Below are 26200 nucleotides of genomic sequence, written 5' to 3'. Positions count from 1 at the left end.
CTTGATCGTAAGTGTTCAACATTTGTCTGTCCGAACTTAATCGTAAGTGTTCAACATTTGTCTGTCCGAACTTGATCGTAAGTGTTCAACATTTGTCTGTCCGAACTTGATCGTAAGTGTTAAACATTTTTCTGTCAAAACTTGATCGTAAGTGTTAAACATTTGTCTGTCCGAACTTGATCGTAAGTGTTCAACATTTGTCTGTCCGAACTTGATCGTAAGTGTTCAACATTTGTCTGTCAAAACTTGATCGTAAGTGTTCAACATTTGTCTGTCCGAACTTGATCGTAAGTGTTCAACATTTGTCTGTCAAAACTTGATCGTAAGTGTTCAACATTTGTCTGTCCGAACTTGATCGTAAGTGTTCAACATTTGTCTGTCAAAACTTGATCGTAAGTGTTAAACATTTGTCTGTCCGAACTTGATCGTAAGTGTTAAACATTTTTCTGTCAAAACTTGATCGTAAGTGTTCAACATTTGTCTGTCAAAACTTGATGGTAAGTGTTCAACATTTGTCTGTCCGAACTTGATCGTAAGTGTTCAACATTTGTCTGTCAAAACTTGATCGTAAGTGTTCAACATTTGTCTGTCAAAACTTGATGGTAAGTGTTTAACATTTGTCTGTCCGAACTTGATCATAAGTGTTCAACATTTGTCTGTCCAAACTTGATCGTAAGTGTTCAACATTTGTCTGTCCGAACTTGATCGTAAGTGTTCAACATTTGTCTGTCCGAACTTGATCGTAAGTGTTCAACATTTTTCTGTCAAAATTTGATCATAAGTGTTCAACATTCTTATATCCAAACTTGAAGGAAAGTGTTAAATATTTTTATATCAGAACCTGCCTGTTAGTGTTCAATTTTCTTACATCCAAACTTGTAATTGTTCTCAGTAGGTTTAGATTTGTTATCAGATGTTGTATTGCAATTATGCAGATATATTTCTTGTTTGGGTTTCTCCTTATGTATGGAAATATCAAGATTAATATGTTTAATGGTGACTGTTATGCAATATATCACCAATTTCTGTACCAGTAAAACCACCAATGTTTTCATCCACAGCTGCTCGAATTCATCTGAACAAAACCTTCATCCCAGCACCACCGTTTCTCTCCACTTCAGTAAGATGTCTGATTTTTTCAATAACATTGTTCTATTTCTATGATTTAGTATGCAGTGCCTAAAATTGACATGATTGCCCTGAAATATATTTTGGTACAAACAAATAACTGGCGAAATTGAATTAGATTAATTTTTCATATTGTTCATATTTTATATTTTAAAAATTGATAGAATATAATAAAGGAAATAAAACAGTCTGTTTTTGTTTGAATTGCACATATTGATATTGAAGTTGTAAACTAAGAAATGAGTCTGTGTTAAAACGTTTATATTTGTATGTTTAATGACCTTGGTAAAGAAATGAATTTTTGCTTGTATACCAGATCTAGACCTTTACCTGTATAATCTATATGACCTTGACCAGTATATGTATATGACCTTGACCTGTATATGCATATGACTTTGACCAGTATATGTATATGACCTTGACCTGTATATGTATATGACTTTGACCAGTATATGGCCATGATTTGGGTGAACTTTGATATAAACAGAATCACCATTAATGTATGAATGTGTCTCTTGTGACCTTGTACATCTGTTTACAGGGAAGTGCTAAAGCGTTGCTGTCTCTTGATCCTGATTGGACTATCAATACTCTTCTTAAGTTTAGTACCTGCAGCCAAGTTCTCACCCGTGTCACAGGTAAAATTATAGCCAGGCTCTCACCACCCACATCACAGGTAAAATTATAGCCAGGCTCTCACCTGTGTCACAGGTAAAATTATAGCCAGACTCTCACCACCCACATCACAGGTAAAATTATAGCCAGGCTCTCACCACCCACATCACAGGTAAAATTATAGCCAGGCTCTCACCACCCACATCACAGGTAAAATTATAGCCAGGCTCTCACCACCCACATCACAGGTAAAATTATAGCCAGGCTCTCACCACCCACATCACAGGTAAAATTATAGCCAGACTCTCACCACCCACATTACAGGTAAAATTATAGCCAGACTCTCACCACCCACATCACAGGTAAAATTATAGCCAGGCTCTCACCACCCACATCACAGGTAAAATTATAGCCAGACTCTCACCACCCACATTACAGGTAAAATTATAGACATGCTCTCACCACCCACATCACAAGTAAAATTATAGCCAGGCTCTCACCACCCACATCACAGGTAAAATTATAGCCAGGCTCTCCCCTGTGTCACAGGTAAAATTATAGCCAGGCTCTCACCACCCACATCACAGGTAAAATTATAGCCAGGCTCTCACCACCCACATCACAGGTAAAATTATAGCCAGGCTCTCACCACCCACATCACAGGTAAAATTATAGCCAGGCTCTCACCACCCACATCACAGGTAAAATTATAGCCAGGCTCTCACCACCCACATCACAGGTAAAATTATAGCCAGGCTCTCCCCACCCACATCACAGGTAAAATTATAGCCAGGCTCTCCCCTGTGTCACAGGTAAAATTATAGCCAGGCTCTCACCACCCACATCACAGGTAAAATTATAGCCAGGCTCTCACCACCCACATCACAGGTAAAATTATAGCCAGGCTCTCACCACCCACATCACAGGTAAAATTAGAGCCAAGCTCTCACCTGTGTCACAGGTAAAATTATAGTCAGGCTCTCACCATCCACACCACAGGTAAAATTATAGCCAGGCTCTCACCACCCACATTAAAGTTAAAATTATAGCCAGGCTCTCACCATCCACACCACAGGTAAAATTATAGCCAGGCTCTCACCACCCACATCACAGGTAAAATTATAGCCAGGCTCTCACCACCCACATCACAAGTAAAATTATAGCCAGGCTCTCACCACCCACGTCACAGGTAAAATTATAGCCAGACTCTCACCACCCACGTCACAGGTAAAATTATAGTCAGGCTCTCACCTGTATCACAGGTTAAACTATAGTCAAATTCTCATCTGTCTGATATATATAGTCAGGTTATGAGTTATGTGTTAGACAGGTAAAATTATAGTCAGGTCTTTAACCAGGTCAATGGTAAAATTATTGTGATCCTTGTTTCAAAAGCAGTCTTGTCCAGACCATTAATTTTGAAATGTTCAAGAAACATCGATTAAGGGGTTATCAATTAGAATATAATTTCCTTACTATTAAAAAGCAACAATGCCATTTGAATTAATTTTGTGTATAGTTTCAACTAAGTTCTCTAATATCCTTTTTAGATAATATTGTGTCTGGTTTTTAATTACAGTACAAGAACAATTGCTGACATACCAGTCACGTACACTTGAAGACTGGCTGGAGGGATACAGCCACAACAACCACGTGGACTCGACATTTGCCTTCTTACCACGAGAACTGGATGCCATGACACTGATGTTTCCACATTTTGACTCTATATTTGATTCAGTGGCTGTGCACAGGTTATGCTTCTCAGCAGGTAAGTTCTGAAAAATTGGTGTTAAGCTGTTATGTATGTGTTTTAAACCTTTTAGGGAACAACCAACCAATTGAAAAAAAATAGATTTTTGAAACACCCCTGTGTATAGAAAGTTGAGCCAAGGATGAAATGTCTGGCAGCCACTGATTGGCCAGAGAAAGTAGATATGTAGCCTGATAGGTAACTATCAATAAGAAATGTTAATATAAATTTCGTAAGTCCGATTGACTTTTTTTTCAAAAGTTCAGGTAATAATAATTCAGAGGTAAACATTTCAGATTTTTGAGAATTTTTACGAAGAAATTCACCCATTTTCAAAATGGCTTCCCTGGAGAAAATTTGAGCTGAAGGACCCAACTTTTTTTTGGATTAGGTGTTATATGAGACCCTAAGCTTTCGTTATAAACCATAATTGATTGTCATATTGAATTCTAGAATTTGAATGAAATACTCCAAAACGTTAACACTAAAGTCTATGGAAAAACAATTGGTTGGTTGGTCCCTTAACACAATAAGGAAGCAGGGGCTTGTTTGAGGATATATACAAAGATTCATTATTTATTTATTTGTTAAATTATTAGTGTCATGATCATTCTTGATGTAATCACACAGATACTTCCTGAGGGCCCAGTTGTTCAAAAGGTGATAAGGCTTAACAACAATTTTAATATCCTGATAAAATAATTTCTGGTAAAACTAACTTGACAAAATATTTATGAGACTATAACCAATGTTAGTCTCTTCCTACCTGTCTATTTTAAGGAATACACACAATCAGGTTTTGCAGAAATGATTAAGCTTATGACCTTTCAAACAACTGGGGCCAGGTGATATTTAAAAGCAGTTAAATAGTCTCTAACCTCCATCCCATCACTCACTTGATAACCTCCATCCCATCACTCACTTGATAACCTCCATCCAATCATTCACTTGATAACCTCCCTCCCATCACTTACTGGATAACCCCCATCCCATCACTTACTGGTTAACCCCCATCCCATCACTCACTGGATAACCTTCATCCCATCACTAAATGGGGAACCTCCATCCCATCACTCACTGGAGAACATTTGTCCTCCAATAAGTGATATGTTTTAGATATATATATTTTCCATCTAGTGACAGTTTGTAATCTTTTTTAACCTTATCATTAACAATCAATGGTATAGGTTACATGTACAGTTTTATATGACATAACTTAGCCAGCTTGTCCCTATTTATGTAAAGTCTTGTCAGTAAATGTTAAAAAGTAATTTTGGGAGAATCAAAGTTTTAGCTCACCAGGACAAAGTTCACAGGAAATATTGCTGTCATTCTATCATTACTTTTATTTTACAGACCAGTTGCGCTATTTCCAGCCCACACACAAGCTTAAGCTGAATGTTCCAATCCACTTTGTGGATATCCCTGGATTCAACCCGTCAGAGACCATCCCAGGAGATCTTTCATATGGCTGTTTGTTCCAAGGCTGGGTCTACATTGCTCTATTGGCCCAATGTCTCCGACTTCCAACATACAAAAATATCTTCCAAGGGGAACTAAATGGTCTCAAAAGGCCGGAGGTCAGTGGCTGATGAACTTTTGCAGGTTTGATAAAAATGACCTTGTCTACACTGTATATCACAGCTCCTGGTGACCAGTTTGAATTTTAAAGGAAACAGACATTTTCAAAAGCTCAGGTCAAGATCAACATCTTTTCAAATTACACTGTACATTTACTGATTTTTTTGCCATTTTAGCTGTTGAGGATATCTGTCATCTTCTAGTGTTACAGGACAATTTGTATGTACTGTAACTTTTCTGAACCAGAAATGAGATCTCACAGTACATGAGGGGCATTAATGAAAAAAGTGCACATATTTCCAGAATGTTTCTTAGTAATATTTTAAATGTTGTTTTGTTTCCTATGGATACATAATATACTGTTATATATCTTGAAACAACATATTCTGTTTGCACAATAATATGATAAAATTGCATCAGAGATTATCTAATTTTAACAATGACAGTGAATCAGTTTTGAGACCTACTTTCTCCTGTGTGCTTCGATATGCGACTTTGTTGAAGCATGAAGCAGATTTCCTTGACATATGACATCCATATGCCACTCCAGTGTGTATAGTGACAGACAAAAATCTTAGATTCAATTAAGTGGGAGCATGAAAGAAATAGGTTGGAGAAAAATTTCTATTCATGATATGATAAGGAAAATCAGCCCTAAGGGTGACAATCTTTAATGTCAAACACTTAAATTGGCAGTACCTCAGGTTAGGAAATCAAGAATGATGACTCACCCCTTGATTTATATTTCTTTGTTACAACCTCAAGATATGAAAGATTATATTAATCATTGTTAGTTTACACTTATATGATTTTATGTTGTTAAATGAAAAATATGCTGAAGTTGAATTTTCCAAGCATCAAGGAAAGTTTCTCTTTTGGAGTTGTATATTATGTCAGTTTGACTACCCTACCTGTATCGGTTTATGTTTCTCAGACAGATGAGAAACAGGCTGGTCTGTGCTGTCATGACTGTGTCCTTGGGAAGGACACTTTACCTTAAATGTGACAGGCCTCCCATATGTTGTTCAGTGAGGTGGTCACCAACTACTACCAGGATACCCCACCTCAGAATGACCCTGGCTGTTCACAGGGCAATAAATCCAGCAAACAAAACAATCTTGTACCACAGGTATATTTTAGAATCTAAAGAGCTAATGATTTGGTATTGATGTTTACAGATTGAAACTTTGCTGTACCGACTGCTCCAGCCCTATGCTTCCCTGTGTGGAGTGTATGCGAGCCAGGTGGGAGGCCTAACAAACCAGGAAAATCCTGTCAGTGGATCTGAGAAGATCACAAATCTCATCAAGGGGCAGGATACCCCATATCTAGTAAAATTCAAAAACGAACCATTAACTGATGCCGAGAAGCTTATTAAAATCCAAAGAAATTATACATGCAAAGCTCACAACTTATCCATCAACGGTAGTGCATCGACATATCCTCCAAACATGCAGCTGAAGTATGAATACTTTGAACCATACAATGAACTTGTAAACGCCTTTTCTTGGGATCTTCCAGAGTTGCCTTCCCTTCCCAAGGACTTCTTTTCCAAGTTCTCAAACTTAGAATGTTTGTTTTTGGCTCAGTGCAAGCTGGCTGAAAATCCAGTCATCCCTTCAGGCATAGCCAAGTGTACCTCGTTAGAAAATGTCTCCTTGCGTGGTCTTGGTGTTACCAAGCTCCCAGCAGACCTTCTCCAAGGACCTGCTCTCAAGTCTGTAACCTGTTCCAACATGGTGGTAAAAGAGATTAAATTTGATTGGCCTGATAATAGCCGCCTTACAAAACTGGTTCTATCCGGATTGGTTCTTTCAACCTTGCCTCCTGGAATATCCAGTATCAAGTCACTGAAGGAGCTTATCTTAGACAACAATGTCCTCACAAGTCTGCCAGACACTCTCAAGGACCTACCCAAGCTGAAGGTCCTGTCCCTCAAAGGTACTTTTCTTAATCATTTCCTCAGATATAAGTTGTTTTTCTTTTCAAAGATCACAAAATGATATTTTTATTTAAATGACCGAGCTGTATTAGACCTAATTAACACATGTTGCACCTAGAAATATTAACTTTTAGCATGCAATATATTATACTTTATTTTGTTTAAGAGTGTCTAAATAAGTCATAAATGGCTGGACATAACTTATTTTGAGAGAAATATTTGATGATGTATTTTATATGTTGTAAGGTGTTTGACACTTTAATAAACAATTGAACTTGAACTTGAACTAGATTACTGCAAGGGAGATTAATGATTCATTTGATCATTCCAATGAAAAGGTTTTGTGATATATTTGCAGTCTGTATTACAGTAGAACTTATTATTCCTGAAAGCTTGAGAAATATTAATTTTGGCTAAAATTTAAAAGTTTGAACTCACTGTACTTAATCATTATCTGGAGGTTAATGTAAATGTACTTAATCTTCTCTGACCAACAGGGATTCCATGGGTGACCTTTGAGGGGGCTAGGACAAAAATCACAAGACACCAATATGATGGCTGGCTCCAAGAAAACAAAAGTGTTGTCCATGTCCTGGGAGAAAAGGCGAGTACATATTTTGTATATGAAAGTCAAAAGTATAAAGCAAAATAATTTTTCTTTGTAGATCTAAATGGTAAAGTTTTCATGTGTACTGGACACATACATTTGAAATTGATTTGCTCATGATTGTCATGGATTGTGTGATCGTGTTGATTGCTGGATTTAGCATGGAAATGATAAAAGTGGCATTTTCATCATATGCAATAATTTTTTTCCATGCAAATTGAGGGTGAAACACCTAGTTCCGATGAAACACCCAAAAATGGTGTACAAGATGCAACATACAACATGTCTGAATATCTTCAAGATTTGTTGTTCTTGTATGATACTGATATACATGTCACTTGATGTTGTGGTGTTAGTAGAAAATGTATGTACATCTAGTATGTGTGCCACATTTAGTAAAATATGAGAGTAACACACATCTATATACAAAGTTTCATCTCCGATATTTAATCTATTGTGGAATCCATTATCTGTAGGAAGTGGAGGATTTCTTCAACAAGTATGACACCAACAAGAACAGTGAACTTGATGAACAGGAAATTGCCCACCTCAATCTATACATGTTCTTCAAAATCCCACGCTTAAAAAATGCATGTAAGTATAGTTTAAGATTTCATTAAAAAGGTTCCTTTGACGTTATAGCTGCAGGGACAGAGGAGTTCGGAGGAATACCCTCAGTTGTATAACTATATACACGTATAGGTATTATATTTTATTGTAGCGGGGACAGACGAGTTTGGAGGAATACCCTCAGTTGTATAACTGTATATTGGTATTATAATTTGTAGCCAGGACGAACAAGCTCGGAGGAATAACCCCAGTAGTGTTTTAATATATACTATAATTTGTTGTAGCGGGGATGGACGAGTTTGGAGGAATACCCCCAGTTGTGTTTGACCTCGTTAACCTCCAAGAGCTGTATCTCAACAACCAGGCCATCACCTTGGTCCCTAAACAGCTGAGCCAGCTACAGAACCTTCAGATCCTTGATCTCAGTCACTGCCCCCTGTTGGAGAGTATTGAGGGGTCTGTCGGCCTAATCCCCAACCTTAAATGTACGTTTTATGCAGGGTAAACCACAAAAATCAGATAAGTATCAATGTATTTTTTTATTGCAGTTTTACAGTGAAAATCAAATTGACATTTTTCTTCTCTTAATTGACAAAGAAATCTTTCTGTTATTTCCATTGTATTTTTTCAAGTCAGAGAGCAGGGTGAAAAATGTGAAAAGTAACAAAAATAGACTTACTGAACCTAATTAGCTCAATCAATTTCTTCCTAATTAGGAATTATATTTTGCTAATGAGATGAATGTTTCTGATATTTTTAATTTGATAATGTTCTGTATACAGTTGTCATTTTATGTTTAGTTGTATCACAATATATACAGATCCAGATATCAAACTTACTTAATGGTTGTAAGGTTTATAGATACAGTAACACATGTTAACAAGTTTATAGATAAAGTAACACATGTTAACAAGTTTATAGAAATCAAGTTAACGGTTGTAAAGTTTATAGGTACAGTAACACAGGTTAACAAGTTTATTGGAGAAATCAAGTTAACGGTTGTAAGGTTTATAGATACAGTAACACAGGTTAACAAGTTTATTGGAGAAATCAAGTTAACGGTTGTAAGGTTTATAGATACAGTAACACAGGTTAACAAGTTTATTGGAGAAATCAAGTTAACGGTTGTAAGGTTTATAGATACAGTAACACAGGTTAATAAGTTTATAGATACAGTAACACATGTTAACAAGTTTATAGAAATCAAGTTAACGGTTGTAAGGTTTATAGATAGAGTAACACATGTTAACAAGTTTATTGGAGAAATCAAGTTAACGGTTGTAAGGTTTATAGGTACAGTAACACATGTTAACAAGTTTATAGATACAGTAACACATGTTAACAAGTTTATAGAAATCAAGTTAACGGTTGTAAAGTTTATAGGTACAGTAACACATGTTAACAAGTTTATAGAAATCAAGTTAACGGTTGTAAGGTTTATAGATACAGTAACACATGTTAACAAGTTTATAGAAATCAAGTTAACGGTTGTAAGGTTTATAGGTACAGTAACACATGTTAACAAGTTTATAGAAATCAAGTTAACGGTTGTAAGGTTTATAGATACAGTAACACATGTTAACAAGATTATAGATACAGTAACACATGTTAACAAGTTTATAGATACAGTAACACATGTTAACAAGTTTATTGGAGAAATCAAGTCAATGGTTGTAAGGTTTATAGATACAGTAACACATGTTAACAGGTTTATAGATACAGTAACACATGTTAACAAGTTTATAGATACAGTAACACATGTTAACAAGTTTATAGAAATCAAGTTAACGGTTGTAAGGTTTATAGGTACAGTAACACATGTTAACAAGTTTATAGATAGAGTAACACATGTTAACAAGTTTATAGAAATCAAGTTAACAGTTGTAAGGTTTATAGATACAGTAACACAGGTTAACAAGTTTATAGATACAGTAACACATGTTAACAAGTTTATAGATAAAGTAACACATGTTAACAAGTTTATAGATACAGTAACTCATGTTAACAAGTTTATAGATACAGTAACACATGTTAACAAGTTTATAGATAAAGTAACACATGTTAACAAGTTTATAGATACAGTAACACATGTTAACAAGTTTATAGATACAGTAACACAGGTTAACAAGTTTATAGAAATCAAGTTAACAGTTGTAAGGTTTATAGATACTGTAACACATGTTAACAAGTTTATAGATACAGTAACATATGTTAACAAGTTTATAGAAATCAAGTTAACGGTTGTAAGGTTTATAGGTACAGTAACACATGTTAACAAGTTTATAGATACAGTAACACATGTTAACAAGTTTATAGATACAGTAACACAGGTTAACAAGTTTATAGAAATCAAGTTAACAGTTGTAAGGTTTATAGATACTGTAACACATGTTAACAAGTTTATAGATACAGTAACATATGTTAACAAGTTTATAGAAATCAAGTTAACGGTTGTAAGGTTTATAGATACAGTAACACATGTTAACAAGTTTATTGGAGAAATAAGTTAACAAAGTCAGTTTGAGTGACTTTAAAGCACTAGCTGTAAATGCTATAATTCAGCCTCTTTACACCAGTTTCTTTATCTGTATTCATTTGTCTGACATTCAAATGAGATCTGCTTCTTTGACAGCGATTCGTCTAACTAGTTGTCCTTCACTTCGGACTCCTCCCAATGAGGTGGTTAATAGAGGCTTTGAGTCTGTCAGGGCTTATCTCAAACGACTCGCAGGAGGCTTCACTGAATGTCGACGAACCAAGCTCATGTTTGTGGGTTTAGGAGGAGCAGGAAAAACCAGGTATATCCTTATATCTCTATACATGGCTGGTGAATAGAAAGTCCACTCTCCACTGAAATATATAACAGAAATAGTTATATTTCATGTAATGTAATTCATGTAATTAATGAATTTGAAATTCATGCTGCATCTAGATATATCTGTTTCATTTATTTATGTTTTCTGATGTTGACAGCTTGCTACAAGCCTTGATGAGTGTAAACAAAAAGACAACAGGTACTCAGAATGCCCAGCTGACTGACGGCATTGAGATCAAACCCTGGACAGTGAAGAGTGATGAAGGTTTAGACATTACCTACAGCACATGGGACTTTGCTGGTCAGACTGTCTACTACAACACACATCAGGTAGTGACCTCTATACCTCACTAAGGGGAGACAACACACATCAGGTAGTGACCTCTGTACCTCACTAAGGGTAGACAACACACATCAGGTAGTGACCTCTGTACCTCACTCAGGGGAGACAACACACATCAGGTAGTGACCTCTGTACCTCACTAAGGGTAGACAACACATATCAGGTAGTGACCTCTGTACCTCACTAAGGGTAGACAACACACATCAGGTAGTGACCTCTGTACCTCACTAAGGGTAGACAACACACATCAGGTAGTGACCTCTATACCTCACTAAGGGGAGACAACACACATCAGGTAGTGACCTCTGTACCTCACTAAGGGTAGACAACACACATCAGGTAGTGACCTCTGTACCTCACTAAGGGTAGACAACACACATCAGGTAGTGACCTCTGTACCTCACTCAGGGGAGACAACACACATCAGGTAGTGACCTATGTACCTCACTAAGGGGAGACAACACACATCAGGTAGTGACCTCTATACCTCACTAAGGGTAGACAACACACATCAGGTAGTGACCTCTATACCTCACTAAGGGGAGACAACACACATCAGGTAGTGACCTATGTACCTCACTAAGGGGAGACAACACACATCAGGTAGTGACCTCTATACCTCACTAAGGGGAGACAACACGCATCAGGTAGTGACCTCTGTATCTCACTAAGGGTAGACAACACACATCAGGTAGTGACCTCTATACCTCACTAAGGGGAGACAACACGCATCAGGTAGTGACCTCTGTATCTCACTAAGGGGAGACAACACACATCAGGTAGTGACCTCTGTACCTCACTAAGGGGAGACAACACACATCAGGTAGTGACCTCTGTACCTCACTAAGGGGAGACAACACACATCAGGTAGTGACCTCTATACCTCACTAAGGGTAGATAACACACATCAGGTAGTGACCTCTGTACCTCACTAAGGGGAGACAACACACATCAGGTAGTGACCTCTATACCTCACTAAGGGGAGACAACACACATCAGGTAGTGACCTCTGTACCTCACTAAGGGGAGAAAACACACATCAGGTAGTGACCTCTGTACCTCACTAAGGGGAGACAACACACTTCAGGTAGTGACCTCTATACCTCACTAAGGGTAGACAACACACATCAGGTAGTGACCTCTATACCTCACTAAGGGTAGACAACACACATCAGGTAGTGACCTCTGTACCTCACTAAGGGGAGACAACACACATCAGGTAGTGACCTCTATACCTCACTAAGGGTAGACAACAAACATCAGGTAGTGTCCTCTTTACTTCACTAAGGGTAGAAATTATTAGTTCTTGTATTAGCATTTTAAAGAAACAGAGTGTAAATATGTGTAGATGCTTTCAGGTTTTGATCATTGTAATACATGTTTGTCATTGTTCCTTCAGTTTTTCCTGTCTAACCGAGCTGTATATATGCTACTCTGGAACATGCGTATGGGGTTTGAACATGCCGGTCTTGACTTCTGGCTTAGCTCCATAGCCTGTCATGCACCCAAGACACCCATCATAGTCGTGGGGACCCAGTGTGACCAGGTAAATACACAACTGTGTCTGATGTCTATAAGGTTTTGATCCCTGTGTGAACAGGTCATGTACTTTTGTTACATGTAATGGTGGGAACACAATATGACCATGTAACAATAACAAATCATGATGGATGCCTGTTGGTGAAAGTAATTGGTTACACCAGTCCTACTGAATTGTCCTAATAGAGTCTGAAATTGTACTGGGAATAAATTTTTAACTGATACAGATTTTAATTTTCGTTTTACTAGGTTCCAAAAGTGGACATTCCAGAGAATGACCTGAGGAAGCGCTATCCTCAGATCACCACTTTCCACTATGTCAGTTCCATCAAAGGCACAGTAAGTATGGCATTTCCCATGTACAATAGGTTAATGGAAACAGCTTCTTCTTAAGAAATGTAAAGCCTGGAGCCATATCTACATGCTGGACTGTGGGGATGTGGAATATGTTCAAATATATAACCCAGAGCTATATCGTAACATACCATGTAAGATAATTTTTTAGGCCTGTGGTAGAGTAAGGAAGTTTTGTATCTTGTAGAATAAAGAATTGCTCGAATAGATAAAAAAAAATCACTTTCTTGGTAAGTTTATTCCCGCTTTAAGATATTTTGCAAGTTGAATGATACATGTCCCTGGGCCTGTTTTCAATAACAAATGTGAATTGAATGTGCTTTCAAAAACTGGTGGCAATGATAAATATGTTACACTTATGGCATCTTTCCTGGAGATTCGTAATACAAAACATATTATATTGGTGGCAATTATGGGATAAAAATTAACCTGTTGAAGAAGTAGATATGAATTCAGTTTTTGCTGTGTGTTTTTAGGGAATTGCTGATCTGGAGAAACAACTGATATCTAGTACACTAAACCAGAAGTACATGGGAGAAAAGATTCCACAGGTCTGGTTAAATCTGGAGAAGAAAATCCTAGCGTGAGTATTATCCTTCAATACTTGTCAATTTGAACAACATGTATACAGTGTTTGTAAACAGCTATATTTAAAGTTTATTTGTTATTTAAAAGAAATGTGTCATCAGTTGTTTTGTTAATTTTTTTAAAGTTTATAACAATGCAAATATTCGCACAGAATTTGGACACAACATTTCAATGAAAGTCAAAACCCATATGATATTGTCTTTATTCCATGGTCAGTGTCACATTAATTTTTCGTAGGAGTATTAATGGACTAGACAAGGTTGTAGGGATCTGTGTTGATTGATGATATATTTAAAATGGTCTTTTTCTGATCATTTTAGGGAGCGTTCAAAACATAGCATCCTGAAGTGGGAGACTGTCAAAAACTTTGCCATAGATAATGGTATATTTGATGACAAAGATGTAAGTAATGCAAAGTCTATCTATACAAAAATCTTTTATTTGAATCTTGTTAAATAATAAAATCGTGTCCATTTGTAAAAACAGAGAACATTAGAGATTTAATTGAGGAAGGAAAAAAACTGAAATTATGTAAGAAATTAAATGATACATACAGTAATACCAAATGAGAATGTAATTTGATAACGACTTTGAAAATAAGGAAGACATGCTATTTTATAACAAATGCAGGTGAAGCAGGCTGTGAAATTCCTTGATGACTTGGGAACACTACAGTACTTTGACAACGACTTCCTCCGAGACCGTGTTGTTATCAACCCCCAGTGGATTGTCAATGTCATGGCCTGTGTTGTGTCTGTCAAACAATCCCTCATACAGGTGTGTAATTGTCCAACAATCTTTCATATAGGTGTGTAATTGTACAACAATCCCTCATACAGGTGTGTTATTGTGTAACAATCTCTCATACAGGTGTGTAATTGTCCAACAATCTCTCATACAGGTGTGTTATTGTCCAACAATCTCTCATACAGGTGTGTAATTGTGTAACAATCTCATGCATATGTGTAATTGTCCAACAATCTCTCATACAGGTGTGTAATTGTGTAACAATCCCTCATACAGGTGTGTAATTGTGTAACAATCTCTCATACAGGTGTGTAATTGTCCAACAATCTCTCATACAGGTGTGTAATTGTCCAACAATCCCTCATACAGGTGTGTAATTGTCCAACAATCTCATACAGGTGTGTAATTGTACAACAATCCCTCATACAGGTGTGTAATTGTCCAACAATCTCTCATACAGGTGTGTAATTGTCCAACAATCTCATACAGGTGTGTAATTGTACAACAATCCCTCATACAGGTGTGTAATTGTCCAACAATCCCTCATACAGGTGTGTAATTGTACAACAATCCCTCATACAGGTGTGTAATTGTCCAACAATCTCTCATACAGGTGTGTAATTGTCCAACAATCTCTCGTACAGGTGTGTAATTGTACAACAATCCCTCGTACAGGTGTGTAATTGTACAACAATCCCTCATACAGGTGTGTAATTGTACAACAATCCCTCATACAGGTGTGCAATTGTACAACAATCCCTCATACAGGTGTGCAATTGTGTAACAATCTCATGCATATGTGTAATTGTGTAACAATCTCTCATACAGGTGTGTAATTGTCCAACAATCTCTCATACAGGTGTGTAATTGTCCAACAATCTCTCATACAGGTGTGTAATTGTCCAACTATCTCTCATACAGGTGTGTAATTGTGTAACAATCTCTCATACAGGTGTGTAATTGTCCAACAATCTCTCATACAGGTGTGTTATTGTCCAAAAAATTTTGCGAATAAAAACGAACTAAAAAGGAGAAGTCGTATTTATAGAAAAGCAGTAAATAAAGAATATAAAAAGTATACATTTAATATGGAGAATAAATTAAGAGACTCTGTAAAAAACAATCCAAAGTTTTTATGGGATATGCTAAATAAGGTCTCAGGCCAATCAAAAACGTGTCAAAGTAAAATACCGATAAATGAACTTTACGATTATTTCAAAAAATTGAACTCGGCCAATTATGAAGATGATAATATTGATATTACTTTCTTAGATGATGAGGATGATTTCACTGAAGACCTTAATTCAGAAATTACTGCAGCGGAAATAATAAACGCTATAGAAAATCTTAAAAATAATAAAGCTAGTGGAATTGACGAAATACGAAATGAATACATAAAAAGTACTATAGACATATGTTTGCCTCTATATACAGACCTATTTAATATAATTCTTAATACTGGAAGAGTGCCTCAGGAATGGACTGTAGGTATAATTAAACCAATATATAAGAACAAAGGAGACCCTAGGGACCCAGATAATTATCGAGCGATAACACTTGTATCTTGTTTGGGAAAGGTATTTACCTCTATAGTTAATGATAGATTAACCAAATTGGCCGATAAAATCAATCTAGTGTCATCCGCCCAAGCCGGATTCCGAAAGGGATATTCTACCACCGAAAATATTTTCATATTACATTCATTAATTTCTTTATATTTCTCGAAGGGTAAAAAACTATATTGCTCCTTCATTGATTTTAAAAAGGCGTTCGACACTGTGTGGAGAGCGGGGTTATGGAGAAAACTTCAGAATAGTAGAATAACGGGGAAAATATTCAAGGTCATTTATAATCTTTATCAAAATACAAAATCTTGTGTAATTAACGGTAATGACAAGTCTGATTTCTTCATGTGTGATGTCGGGGTAAAACAAGGGGAAAATTTGTCACCATTTTTGTTTTCCTTGTTTCTTAATGATTTAGAAACTTTTCTTGACCAACATAATGTTCCGTTTTTGAATGATGTATATACACTAAGTGAACAAAACCTGGATTTGTATGTAAAACTGTTTGTTATATTATATGCTGATGATACTGTTCTTATGGCTGAAACACCAGATGGGTTACAGAATGCATTAAACGAATTTCAAAACTATTGTGATGAATGGAAACTTTCGGTTAACACGCAAAAAACAAAAGTAATAATATTTGAAAAAAGAAAAAGTCGAAGAAACGTCAACTTTTTATTCAATAATGAGAGTTTAGATATACAAGACTCCTATACATATCTTGGATTAATGTTAATCCCTCATACAGGTGTGTAATTGTCCAACAATCTCTCATACAGGTGTGTAATTGTCCAACAATCTCTCATACAGGTGTGTAATTGTCCAACAATCTCTCATACAGGTGTGTAATTGTCCAACAATCTCTTATACAGGTGTGTAATTGTGTAACAATCTCTCATACAGGTGTGTAATTGTACAACAATACCTCATACAGGTGTGTAATCGATTGTACAACAATCCCTCATACAGGTTCGTAATTGTACAACAATCCCTCATACAGGTGTGTAATTGTGTAACAATCTCTCATGCATATGTGTAATTGTCCAACAATTCCTCATACAGGTGTATGTAATTGTTCACAAATCCCAGGTGTGTTATTGTCAATTAACCTCTATTCTCTGTCTATCCTTCAGATAGGCATTTTTTTAAGAGATGCATAACATACCAGTGGAAGTTTCAGTGAGTGGAGTTTAATCATGGCATGAAAAAAAGTTTTTTTTGTGAATTAAAGTTTTATGAAGTAAACCTTAAACCCTTTAACCTCCAGGAACACAATGGCCGCTTCCTCCATGACCACATCGATCAGATCTGGAAGGACTATGATCAGGAATTACACAACTGGCTTCTCAGACTGACTGAAGAGTTTGACCTGACTTTTCCTCTCCCTGGTAACCAGCGTACAAACATTGTTCCTTGTCTTCTACCCCAGGAGGAACCGAAAGAGGTACTTAACTGTGGGACCAATCATTACATGTTCTAAAATCAGTATTTTTTAAGTCTATCAAAGACTGACATTCAGTTTGTTGATTGCCTCTTGTTGTTTACGAGTTTTGACTGAAGATTTCCAAATCGAAATTATTCTAAAATCATTTTACCCTCTGCCAGTTTTTTACCTTAATGGCCAATAGGTATTCTGCTTGTTTTGTCACTTGTCTGTCTGTTCCTAATTCTTCGTGAAAGCAACTCCTCCTATATTTCTTAATGGATTTAGATAAAAGTTAGAATGGAAGACTGTGGGTAGAGTAGATGTACATGAAGTAAGGAGTTTAAGGCCTGTAACACTTAGAATTTGTATGCATTGTTATTTAGATTTTGATTTTTTGAATGCAATGATGAAAATTGGTAACTTTAAATTTGACCCTTTTTGTGTTTTGCGGCCAGTGACAACTTTACCCATGGTTATTCAGACCTTAAATTTGTGAAAGCAGGCATGGATTGAGTGATACTATTTCCGACTAGAATTTCTTTGGTGTATTTCATGTATTTTATGCCTAGTTTTTAACAATATTGCTAATTTACAGTAATACATGAATGTACTTTAATTACTATACAATTCGTGTATCTAGAGTAACCACTTCTAATATACTGGAGACATGTATAGATATATCCCTCTGTGCAAACTTTTTAACTGTTGTTTTTTTTTTTTACATGTTTTTATTGATGTTTACAGCTGAATTGGCCAGACATGGATAGGGACAGTGGTATCAGAGAGAACAAGCTTGTTTACAAGTTCTCTTACCTCCCCGCAGGTCTCTTCAACCGCGCACAGGTAAAAAATTTAGTTCACTCCAGCACAGGTGAAAATTTTAGTTCACTCGAACACAGGTGAAAATTTAAGTTCACTCGAACACAGATGAAAATTTTAGTTCACTAGAGCACAGGTAAAAATTCTAGTTCACTAGAGCACAGGTAAAAAAAATTAGTGTACTCGAGCACAGGTAAAAATTTTGGTTCACTAGAGCACAGGTAAAAAAAATTAGTGCACTCGAGCACAGGTAAAAATTTTAGTTCACTAGAGCACAGGTGAAAATTTTAGTTCTCTAGAGCACAGGTAAAAAATTAAGTTGTCTAGAGCACAGGTAAAAAATTAAGTTCACTAGAGCACAAGGTAAAAAGTTTAGTTCACAAGAGTACAGGTGAAAGTTTTAGTTCACTCGAACACAGGTGAACATTTTAGTTCACTCGAACACAGATGAACATTTTAGTTCACTAGAGCACAGGTAAAGAATTTAGTTCACTCGAACACAGGTGAAAATTTTAGTTCACTTTAGCACAGGTAAAATTTTGGTTCACTAGAGCACAGGTACAAATTTTAGTTCACTCAAGCATAGGTGAGAATTTTACTTCACTAGAGCACAGGTAAAAATTCTAGTTCACTAGAGCACAGGTAAAAATTCAAGTTCACTAGAGCACAGGTGAAAATTTTAGTTCTCTAGAGCAAAGGTAAAAAAATTAGTTCACTCGAGCACAAGGTAAAAAGTTTAGTTCACTAGAGCACAGGTAAAAAGTTTAGTTCACAAGAGTACAGGTGAAAGTTTAAGTTCATTGGAGCACAGGTAAAAATGACTATATTTCAACAGGGCAGAATCAATAATTCATACATGTACCAAGAATCTGTATTTAACTTTGAATTTTATAAATCATACCAACCATCAGATATAGGAAATACCTGCATAAATTCTGTTTGTTGCTCATTTTATTTTGAAATATCTTTTACTTAAGGTGAGACTGTTCCAGTTTTCTGATGGAAAAATTATCTGGAAAAAAGGATCTATGCTGAACAAAAACAGACATTTAGCTTTGATCCGACAGGAAAAGTAAGTACTTTTCTCCAAACAAATTCTGTTTCCTCTTTATTTAGTCCAAAAACAAGTGTGTTCAATAAAGACTTGAGGGAATTAGAATAAAAGAAAACAACATAATTACAATTGCAATTTAAAATGCTATTTCAGTATGCTTGTTATTTATATTTTTGATATGGTGTGCACTGTACAATGAAAATATGTGTTTTCTAGTGACTCGGAGTTGGTAGTTCTGGTACAAGGACCACAGCCAGAAAACATTCTACTGTTGATCCATGAGGTGTTTGAGAGTCTCATTGAGGAGTCCTTCCATGGCGTCATGTACGACTTCTTCATCCCCTGTCCTGACTGTATTAGCAAAGAGGTTTGTCTCATCATCAACAGATTTTATTGATAACAGATATTATTTAAGATCAGTACCATTAGACATTGTCATAACAAATCAAAATTTCATAAAAAATAAGATTTCCAAGGTACCTGTTTTTTACTAGACAGTTAATTATCTTGTCATGTTAACTCACTAGCTGTGTGGCTGTAACAAAACTGGGTAATCTTAGGGGATATAACTGATACATTTGCTCTGACAGGGAACGAGAGAGCCATGTCTGTTTAAAGGGGAGTTAATCCGACGGGCAGGAGACCTCAAGGCCCCCTTCCTTCAGTGTACAAAGTACTTCCATACTGTGTCTATGGGACAGCTGCTTGGTAAGTAAAAAATTTATCTTAAAAAGTTTTGTGATAATACCATATGACTGGGTTTAGGATTAATGGGTTCCATAACGTACCTTTGATTGATGTGTCCCTTATTGACTGACCGACTTCAATATTGCCTCTTTGTTTCCTTAAGTCACTGCCTTTCATTTGGTATGATGACCTGCTTTTGTTTACATTAGTGACTCTTCTCATTAGGTTGGGTGACCTACTTTTGTTAAAGGTTTGGTGACCTACTTTTGTTAAAGGTTTGGTGACATACTTTCGTTGACAGTTTGGTGACGTACTTTCATTAAAAGTTTGGTGACCTACTTTCATTTAAGGTTGGTGACCTACTTTCGTTTACATTTTGGTGACCTACTTTTGTTTAAGGTTTGGTGACCTACTTTCGTTGACAGTTTGGTGACGTACTTTCATTAAAAGTTTGGTGACCTACTTTCATTTAAGGTTTGGTGACCTACTTTCGTTTAAGGTTTTGTGACCTATTTTCGTTAATGTTTGCTGATAAGGTTTACTGATCTACTTTTATGTTAGGTTAAGTGGACTTAATAGATGTAAGGTTCTTTGACATATTTTCCTTTAAGACTTGATGACCTTTGATGAGAGGATTGTAGATATAAATAGATGAAATTGTTGGTGACCTACTTTTGTTTAAAGAATAAAGAATTTAAACAAGGACATAAATATTAATATAATCTAACTTGACCTATTTTAATGCCACTTTGTCTTCAGAGATGATGCCTGAGGAACAGGACACAGACTTTGACATCCACCTCCAGCACAGTATCAGTGCTCTTCAGAACATCAACAAGAACATGGAAAACGACGTTGCTATTCTCTACTGCAAGGCTGACCTCCCAAAAGATGACGCCAGCAAGGTGGATCCTCTCAAGATCAAAACCTGTCTGGAGGAGTCAGGGTTGTCCTGGTAATTCTGTTTATTACATTTCTGTCAAAGTGTGATTTAATGCCTAACTATTACATGTAAATGATTTACAGATATTCAATGCTTTTTGAAACATCACGTCAAAAGCTCGAAATATTGATCTTAATGTGACAATGTTTAAGCTAATGAAAATGGAGGAAAGTTTGACTCTGTTATATTTGTAATTTATATATTTGATAAAGAATTAGAGGATAATATATGTTTGTTCCCATTTTATATGAGATTTATGAATTGAGTATTAATGCTTTTATTCTTAAGTAAATTTGGTGAGCTCAAAAGCATCTTGTTTGAACAGGTTTTTTTTTTTTTTTTTTTTAACACTCAAACAAAGAGTCAAAAATTCTGATCAGCTGTACAGACTAAACATGAAATACTCCTTTTCTAAATGTGCCAAATCGACTTAACATTACATTGTTAGAACATATTAAAATGCTCATCTGGGTAGTAATATCAAGAATATCATTTTCTGAGGTTTCATGCTATCTCCTCTAACAGTTGGTACCCAGACATGGAAGGCGGTGCCAAACTTAATGACATGATGATGGCCCTGAAAAACTGCAAGGTAAGCTAGTTTAACTAAGATATTAAATATCATAGGCATGTCTTTCTGTGGTTTAAATTATCAAAAATATTTGACCTACGGTGCTGGAGGTTCAGGCATATTATATACACTGATATACGAATATCTATTTAATGAAATACAATATTTAATTGATATTGTTGTTTGCGATAATTTGTTAATATGATACTGCAATCATATACTTAGATAAAAACATCTTAGACTACTACATATTATATTAGATATTTATCTATACAATCATGTACTTGATTTATATACGTGTATATAAGAGAAAAAAAATCTGTTATAAATATAAATTACATTAAAACACTTTCTTGTGGATCTTGATTCTTACATGTATGTCTGAGAGAGCTGTTGGTTAGAAAAATTGCATGGCCCTTAACCAATCATGATCAGAAGTCTTAAAACTATTATTCACCAGTAGCCTGTTCTCATTTTTGCTAACCAATCAGAAGTCTTAAATCTATAATTCACCAGTAGCCTGTTCTCATTTTCCCTAACCAATCAGAAGTCTTAAAGCTATTATTCCCCAATAGCCTGTCCTTCTTCCCCTAACCAATCAGAAGTCTTAAAACTATTATTCCCCAATAGCCTGTCCTTCTTCCCCTAACCAATCAGAAGTCTTAAATCTATAATTCACCAGTAGCCTGTCCTCATTTTCCCTAACCAATCAGAAGTCTTAAATCTATTATTCACCTATAGATTGTCTTTTATTTTTCCTTACTTATCAGAAATATTTCTTGTCTATAGGTTATAGTGGGTGTCATGTCTGACGAGTTTGAGCGCGACAAGATGTGCAGCAATATGTTCCATTATGCTATGGAGGGCCTTAATAAACCATTCCACATTGCTTGTGTCGGAGAGAGTAAGGAATGGCAGAAAACTGACTTAGGCATGAAGATAGGACAGCCGGTAAGTATACTTCAACTGTAGATATAGATAACCCTGTCCCACTATCCCATCACCAAAACAGGACAGTCGGTAAGTATACTTCAACTGTAGATATAGACAACCCTGTCCCACTATCCCATCACCAAAATAGGACAGTCAGTAAGTATACTTCAACTGTATATATAGACAACCCTGTCCCACTATCCCATCACAGAAATGGGACAATCGGTATGTATGCGTCAACTGTAGATATAGATAACCCTGTCCCACTATCCCATCACAGAAATAGGACAGACGGTAAGTATACTTCAGCTGTAAATATAGACAACCCTGGCAAACTATCTGAGATGTCCCACTATCCAGTCACCAACATTTGAGATGTCCCACTATCCAGTCACCAACATTTGAGATGTCCTACTACAAACATTGATGGTGTCCCACTATTCACCAATAATTCAGTTGTCCTACTCTTCAGTCATTACAATCCATATTAAGTAAAAAGTTTTTATTGTATATTCAACCATATGACTGATGTTTTATAGAGAATGGCGATGATTCGCACTGCTGAACGCTTCGATAACAAGATCAAAGATCTGTTGGATATGGTCAATGAGACTGTGCAAGGCATTAACAATGTAAGTACAGTTGTACACCTATATAACATATCTTCGCCCAGCACCATAATGGTCAGTGAGGTTTATATTAATGGTGACAGGGCTTTATATTGAGGATTTCCATTTAAGATTAATTCAAAATTTTAAATTTTAAATTTTGTCTAGTTTATAATATGGCATGTAAAAGACACTTATAAACTTTATATGTATAAACTTTATATATCAACAAACATTTAAATTTTACAATTTGACAACACTTACATGGACAAAAATAAATGTACATGTATGAATTAGCAAACCTAAATACGATAACCATAACGTGATGTTATTGAAAATTTCTGGGTATTTATCTTCATAAAAATTAATATCATTATGATAATCAAGATATTTATACACAAGTAATATTAAACAATTTGGTGTGGTACATACAAACATATAAGAATAATAGTTCATTTGATTTTGATTAATACACACATTTTGGGTGAATTATTTGAAATAGGTAATCTTAATTTAAGAAAATCATGTGCATGAAAACGACTTAGTTTAAGCTGCTCTCTGGTGGAATTGGTTTTTTTAAATAGCTAATATAGCTAATCATAGCTAATGTGGCCCCAAAGCCCGACAGTTTAGTGTACTTAGTATGTAAGGTAGTCTGACCTTATAGACTAAGATCAGAGAATGTGTAGTATTCACCTCACAGAATCTGCTTCTTTATATTTTGGGATTAATTGTAAGTGTTGTGGTTATAGAATGCCCTGGAACATCCGGTCTGTTTCCTAAGTTATACATGGGTTAACTCCCTTGCGGCTGTGAAGCTGGGAACAAAAGAACGTCCAGGCTCCCTTGGATGGGGAGACCCTCGCGCCATCAAGGACTTCCTGGAGAAAAAGGGCATCAAGTGTTGGATTGACCATGAACAAATGAGCAAGGTACGGACTTACCATAAGGGCGCTGGTCACTCAAACTAGCTAGGTACAGATTTACCATAAGGGTGCTGGTACAGATTTATCATAAGGGTGCTGGTACAGATTTACCATAAGGGTGCTGGTACAGATTTATCATAAGGGTGCTGGTACAGATTTATCATAAGGGTGTTGGTACAGATTTACCATAAGGGTGCTGGTCCTTCAAACTTGCAAGATACAGATTTACCATAAGGGTGCTGGTACAGATTTATCACAAGGGTGCTGGTACAGATTTATCATAAGGGTGCTGGTACAGATTTATCATAAGGGTGCTGGTACAGATTTATCATAAGGGTGCTGGTACTTCAAACTAGCTAGGTACAGATTTACCATAAGGGTGTTGGTACAGATTTACCATAAGGGTGCTGGTACAGATTTAAATTACCATAAGGGTGCTGGTACAGATTTACCATAAGGGTGCTGGTCCTTCAAACTAGCAAGATACAGATTTACCATAAGGGTGCTGGTACAGATTTATCATAAGGGTGCTGGTACATATTTATCATAAGGGTGCTGGTACAGATTTATCATAAGGGTGCTGGTACAGATTTATCATAAGGGTGCTGGTACTTCAAACTAGCTAGGTACAGATTTACCATAAGGGTGTTGGTACAGATTTACCATAAGGGCACTGGTACTTCAAACTAGCTGGGTACAGATTTACCATAAGGGTACTGGTACAGATTTACCATAAGGGTGCTGGTACAGATTTACCATAAGGGTGCTGGTCACTCAAACTAGCTAGGTACAGATTTACCATAAGGGCGCTGGTACAGATTTACCATAAGGGTGCTGGTACAGATTTACCATAAGGGTGCTGGTCCTTCAAACTAGCAAGATAGAGATTTACCATAAGGGTGCTGGTACAGATTTATCATAAGGGTGCTGGTACAGATTTACCATAAGGGTGCTGGTCCTTCAAACTAGCAAGATACAGATTTACCATAAGGGCGCTGGTACTTCAAACTAGCAAGGTACAGATTTACCATAAGGGTGTTGGTACAGATTTACTATAAGGGTGCTGGTGCAGATTTACCATAAGGGTGCTGGTCCTTCAAACTAGCAAGGTACAGATTTACCATAAGGGTGCTGGTACAGATTTACCATAAGGGTGCTGGTCCTTCAAATTAGCAAGATACAGATTTACCATAAGGTTGCTGGTACAGATTTATCATAAGGGTGCTGGTACAGATTTATCATAAGGGTGCTGGTACAGATCTTATATTATTTATGTAATTGTCATACATGACTCCTATCACGTCAATTGCAACTATTTTATATTGTTGTTTTTTCAGAATTTTTTAGAATTTTAGAATTAAGACAAATTATCTATTACTTTTATGATATATCTACTTATTGATATAAATGTTGTGTTTTAGGTTGGCCTGTACCATGATATTGCTGTGGGTCTACAAAACAGTCGTGTGATGGTGGCTTGTGTGTCTGATGAGGTACGCTAAAACTATATTTGAGATTATTTTTATTACAGACACTTTATTTGTGTTGAAGTATGAAATATGACACCTTAAATTGATTTTGTGATGAAGTAAATATGACTGTATTGTTTTTGTGTTGAAGAATATGATGTCTGATGATTGTATTTATTTTAATTGAAGTACGTGATGTCAGATGCCTGTATGATGGAGATCCGGTTTGGAGTGTGTACAATGAACCTGCCTCTCATTGTTGCTGTAGTAGGTACTGGCCAGAAGTGGAAACAATCTGAGGTAAGGCTTCTCATTATTTCCCCCCTGTCAATCATCTCCCCTACCAATATCTCCCATTGTCTGCCCTCCCAATATCTCTCATTATATCCCCTCCCAAGATCTCTAATTGTCTCCCATCCCAATATCTCTCTTTATCTCCCCTCCCAATATCTTCTGTCGTGTCCCCTCCCAATATCTCCCGTTGTTTTCCTTCCTAATTTCTCCCTCTATAACCCCCTCCCAATATCTGCAATTATCTCCCCTCCCAATATCTCCTATTATCTACCCTTCCAATATCTCCCATTATCTACCCTCATAATATCTCCCAGCACTCCCCT

At 36.3% G+C, this 26200-nt stretch overlaps 1 protein-coding gene across 2 annotated transcripts in view; it reads left to right on the top strand.

Annotated features, from left to right (window-relative positions):
* LOC117329409 overlaps positions 1 to 26200 on the top strand; it is a 74567-nt gene that overhangs the window by 36676 nt on the left and 11691 nt on the right. For both annotated transcript variants that reach the window (XM_033887354.1, XM_033887353.1), the window contains 27 exons: positions 1062 to 1120; positions 1670 to 1766; positions 3323 to 3511; positions 4850 to 5073; positions 6253 to 7015; positions 7514 to 7620; positions 8100 to 8217; positions 8478 to 8678; positions 10826 to 10991; positions 11167 to 11338; positions 12751 to 12897; positions 13140 to 13229; positions 13721 to 13827; positions 14153 to 14234; positions 14463 to 14609; positions 17415 to 17591; positions 18318 to 18416; positions 19370 to 19464; positions 19663 to 19813; positions 20037 to 20154; positions 20893 to 21088; positions 21602 to 21668; positions 22437 to 22598; positions 23120 to 23212; positions 23941 to 24120; positions 25536 to 25607; positions 25773 to 25883. In XM_033887354.1, coding sequence (XP_033743245.1) covers positions 1062 to 1120; positions 1670 to 1766; positions 3323 to 3511; positions 4850 to 5073; positions 6253 to 7015; positions 7514 to 7620; positions 8100 to 8217; positions 8478 to 8678; positions 10826 to 10991; positions 11167 to 11338; positions 12751 to 12897; positions 13140 to 13229; positions 13721 to 13827; positions 14153 to 14234; positions 14463 to 14609; positions 17415 to 17591; positions 18318 to 18416; positions 19370 to 19464; positions 19663 to 19813; positions 20037 to 20154; positions 20893 to 21088; positions 21602 to 21668; positions 22437 to 22598; positions 23120 to 23212; positions 23941 to 24120; positions 25536 to 25607; positions 25773 to 25883 — 4190 coding nt within the window. The remainder of the gene's footprint in view (positions 1 to 1061; positions 1121 to 1669; positions 1767 to 3322; positions 3512 to 4849; positions 5074 to 6252; positions 7016 to 7513; positions 7621 to 8099; positions 8218 to 8477; positions 8679 to 10825; positions 10992 to 11166; positions 11339 to 12750; positions 12898 to 13139; positions 13230 to 13720; positions 13828 to 14152; positions 14235 to 14462; positions 14610 to 17414; positions 17592 to 18317; positions 18417 to 19369; positions 19465 to 19662; positions 19814 to 20036; positions 20155 to 20892; positions 21089 to 21601; positions 21669 to 22436; positions 22599 to 23119; positions 23213 to 23940; positions 24121 to 25535; positions 25608 to 25772; positions 25884 to 26200) is intronic.

The sequence above is a fragment of the Pecten maximus genome, chromosome 6, assembly GCF_902652985.1.
Source record: "Pecten maximus chromosome 6, xPecMax1.1, whole genome shotgun sequence".
NCBI classification, from domain to species: Eukaryota; Metazoa; Mollusca; class Bivalvia; order Pectinida; family Pectinidae; genus Pecten; species Pecten maximus.
Note: the sequence above shows the minus strand (reverse complement) of the source record. Positions and strands in the feature narration are given on the sequence as shown.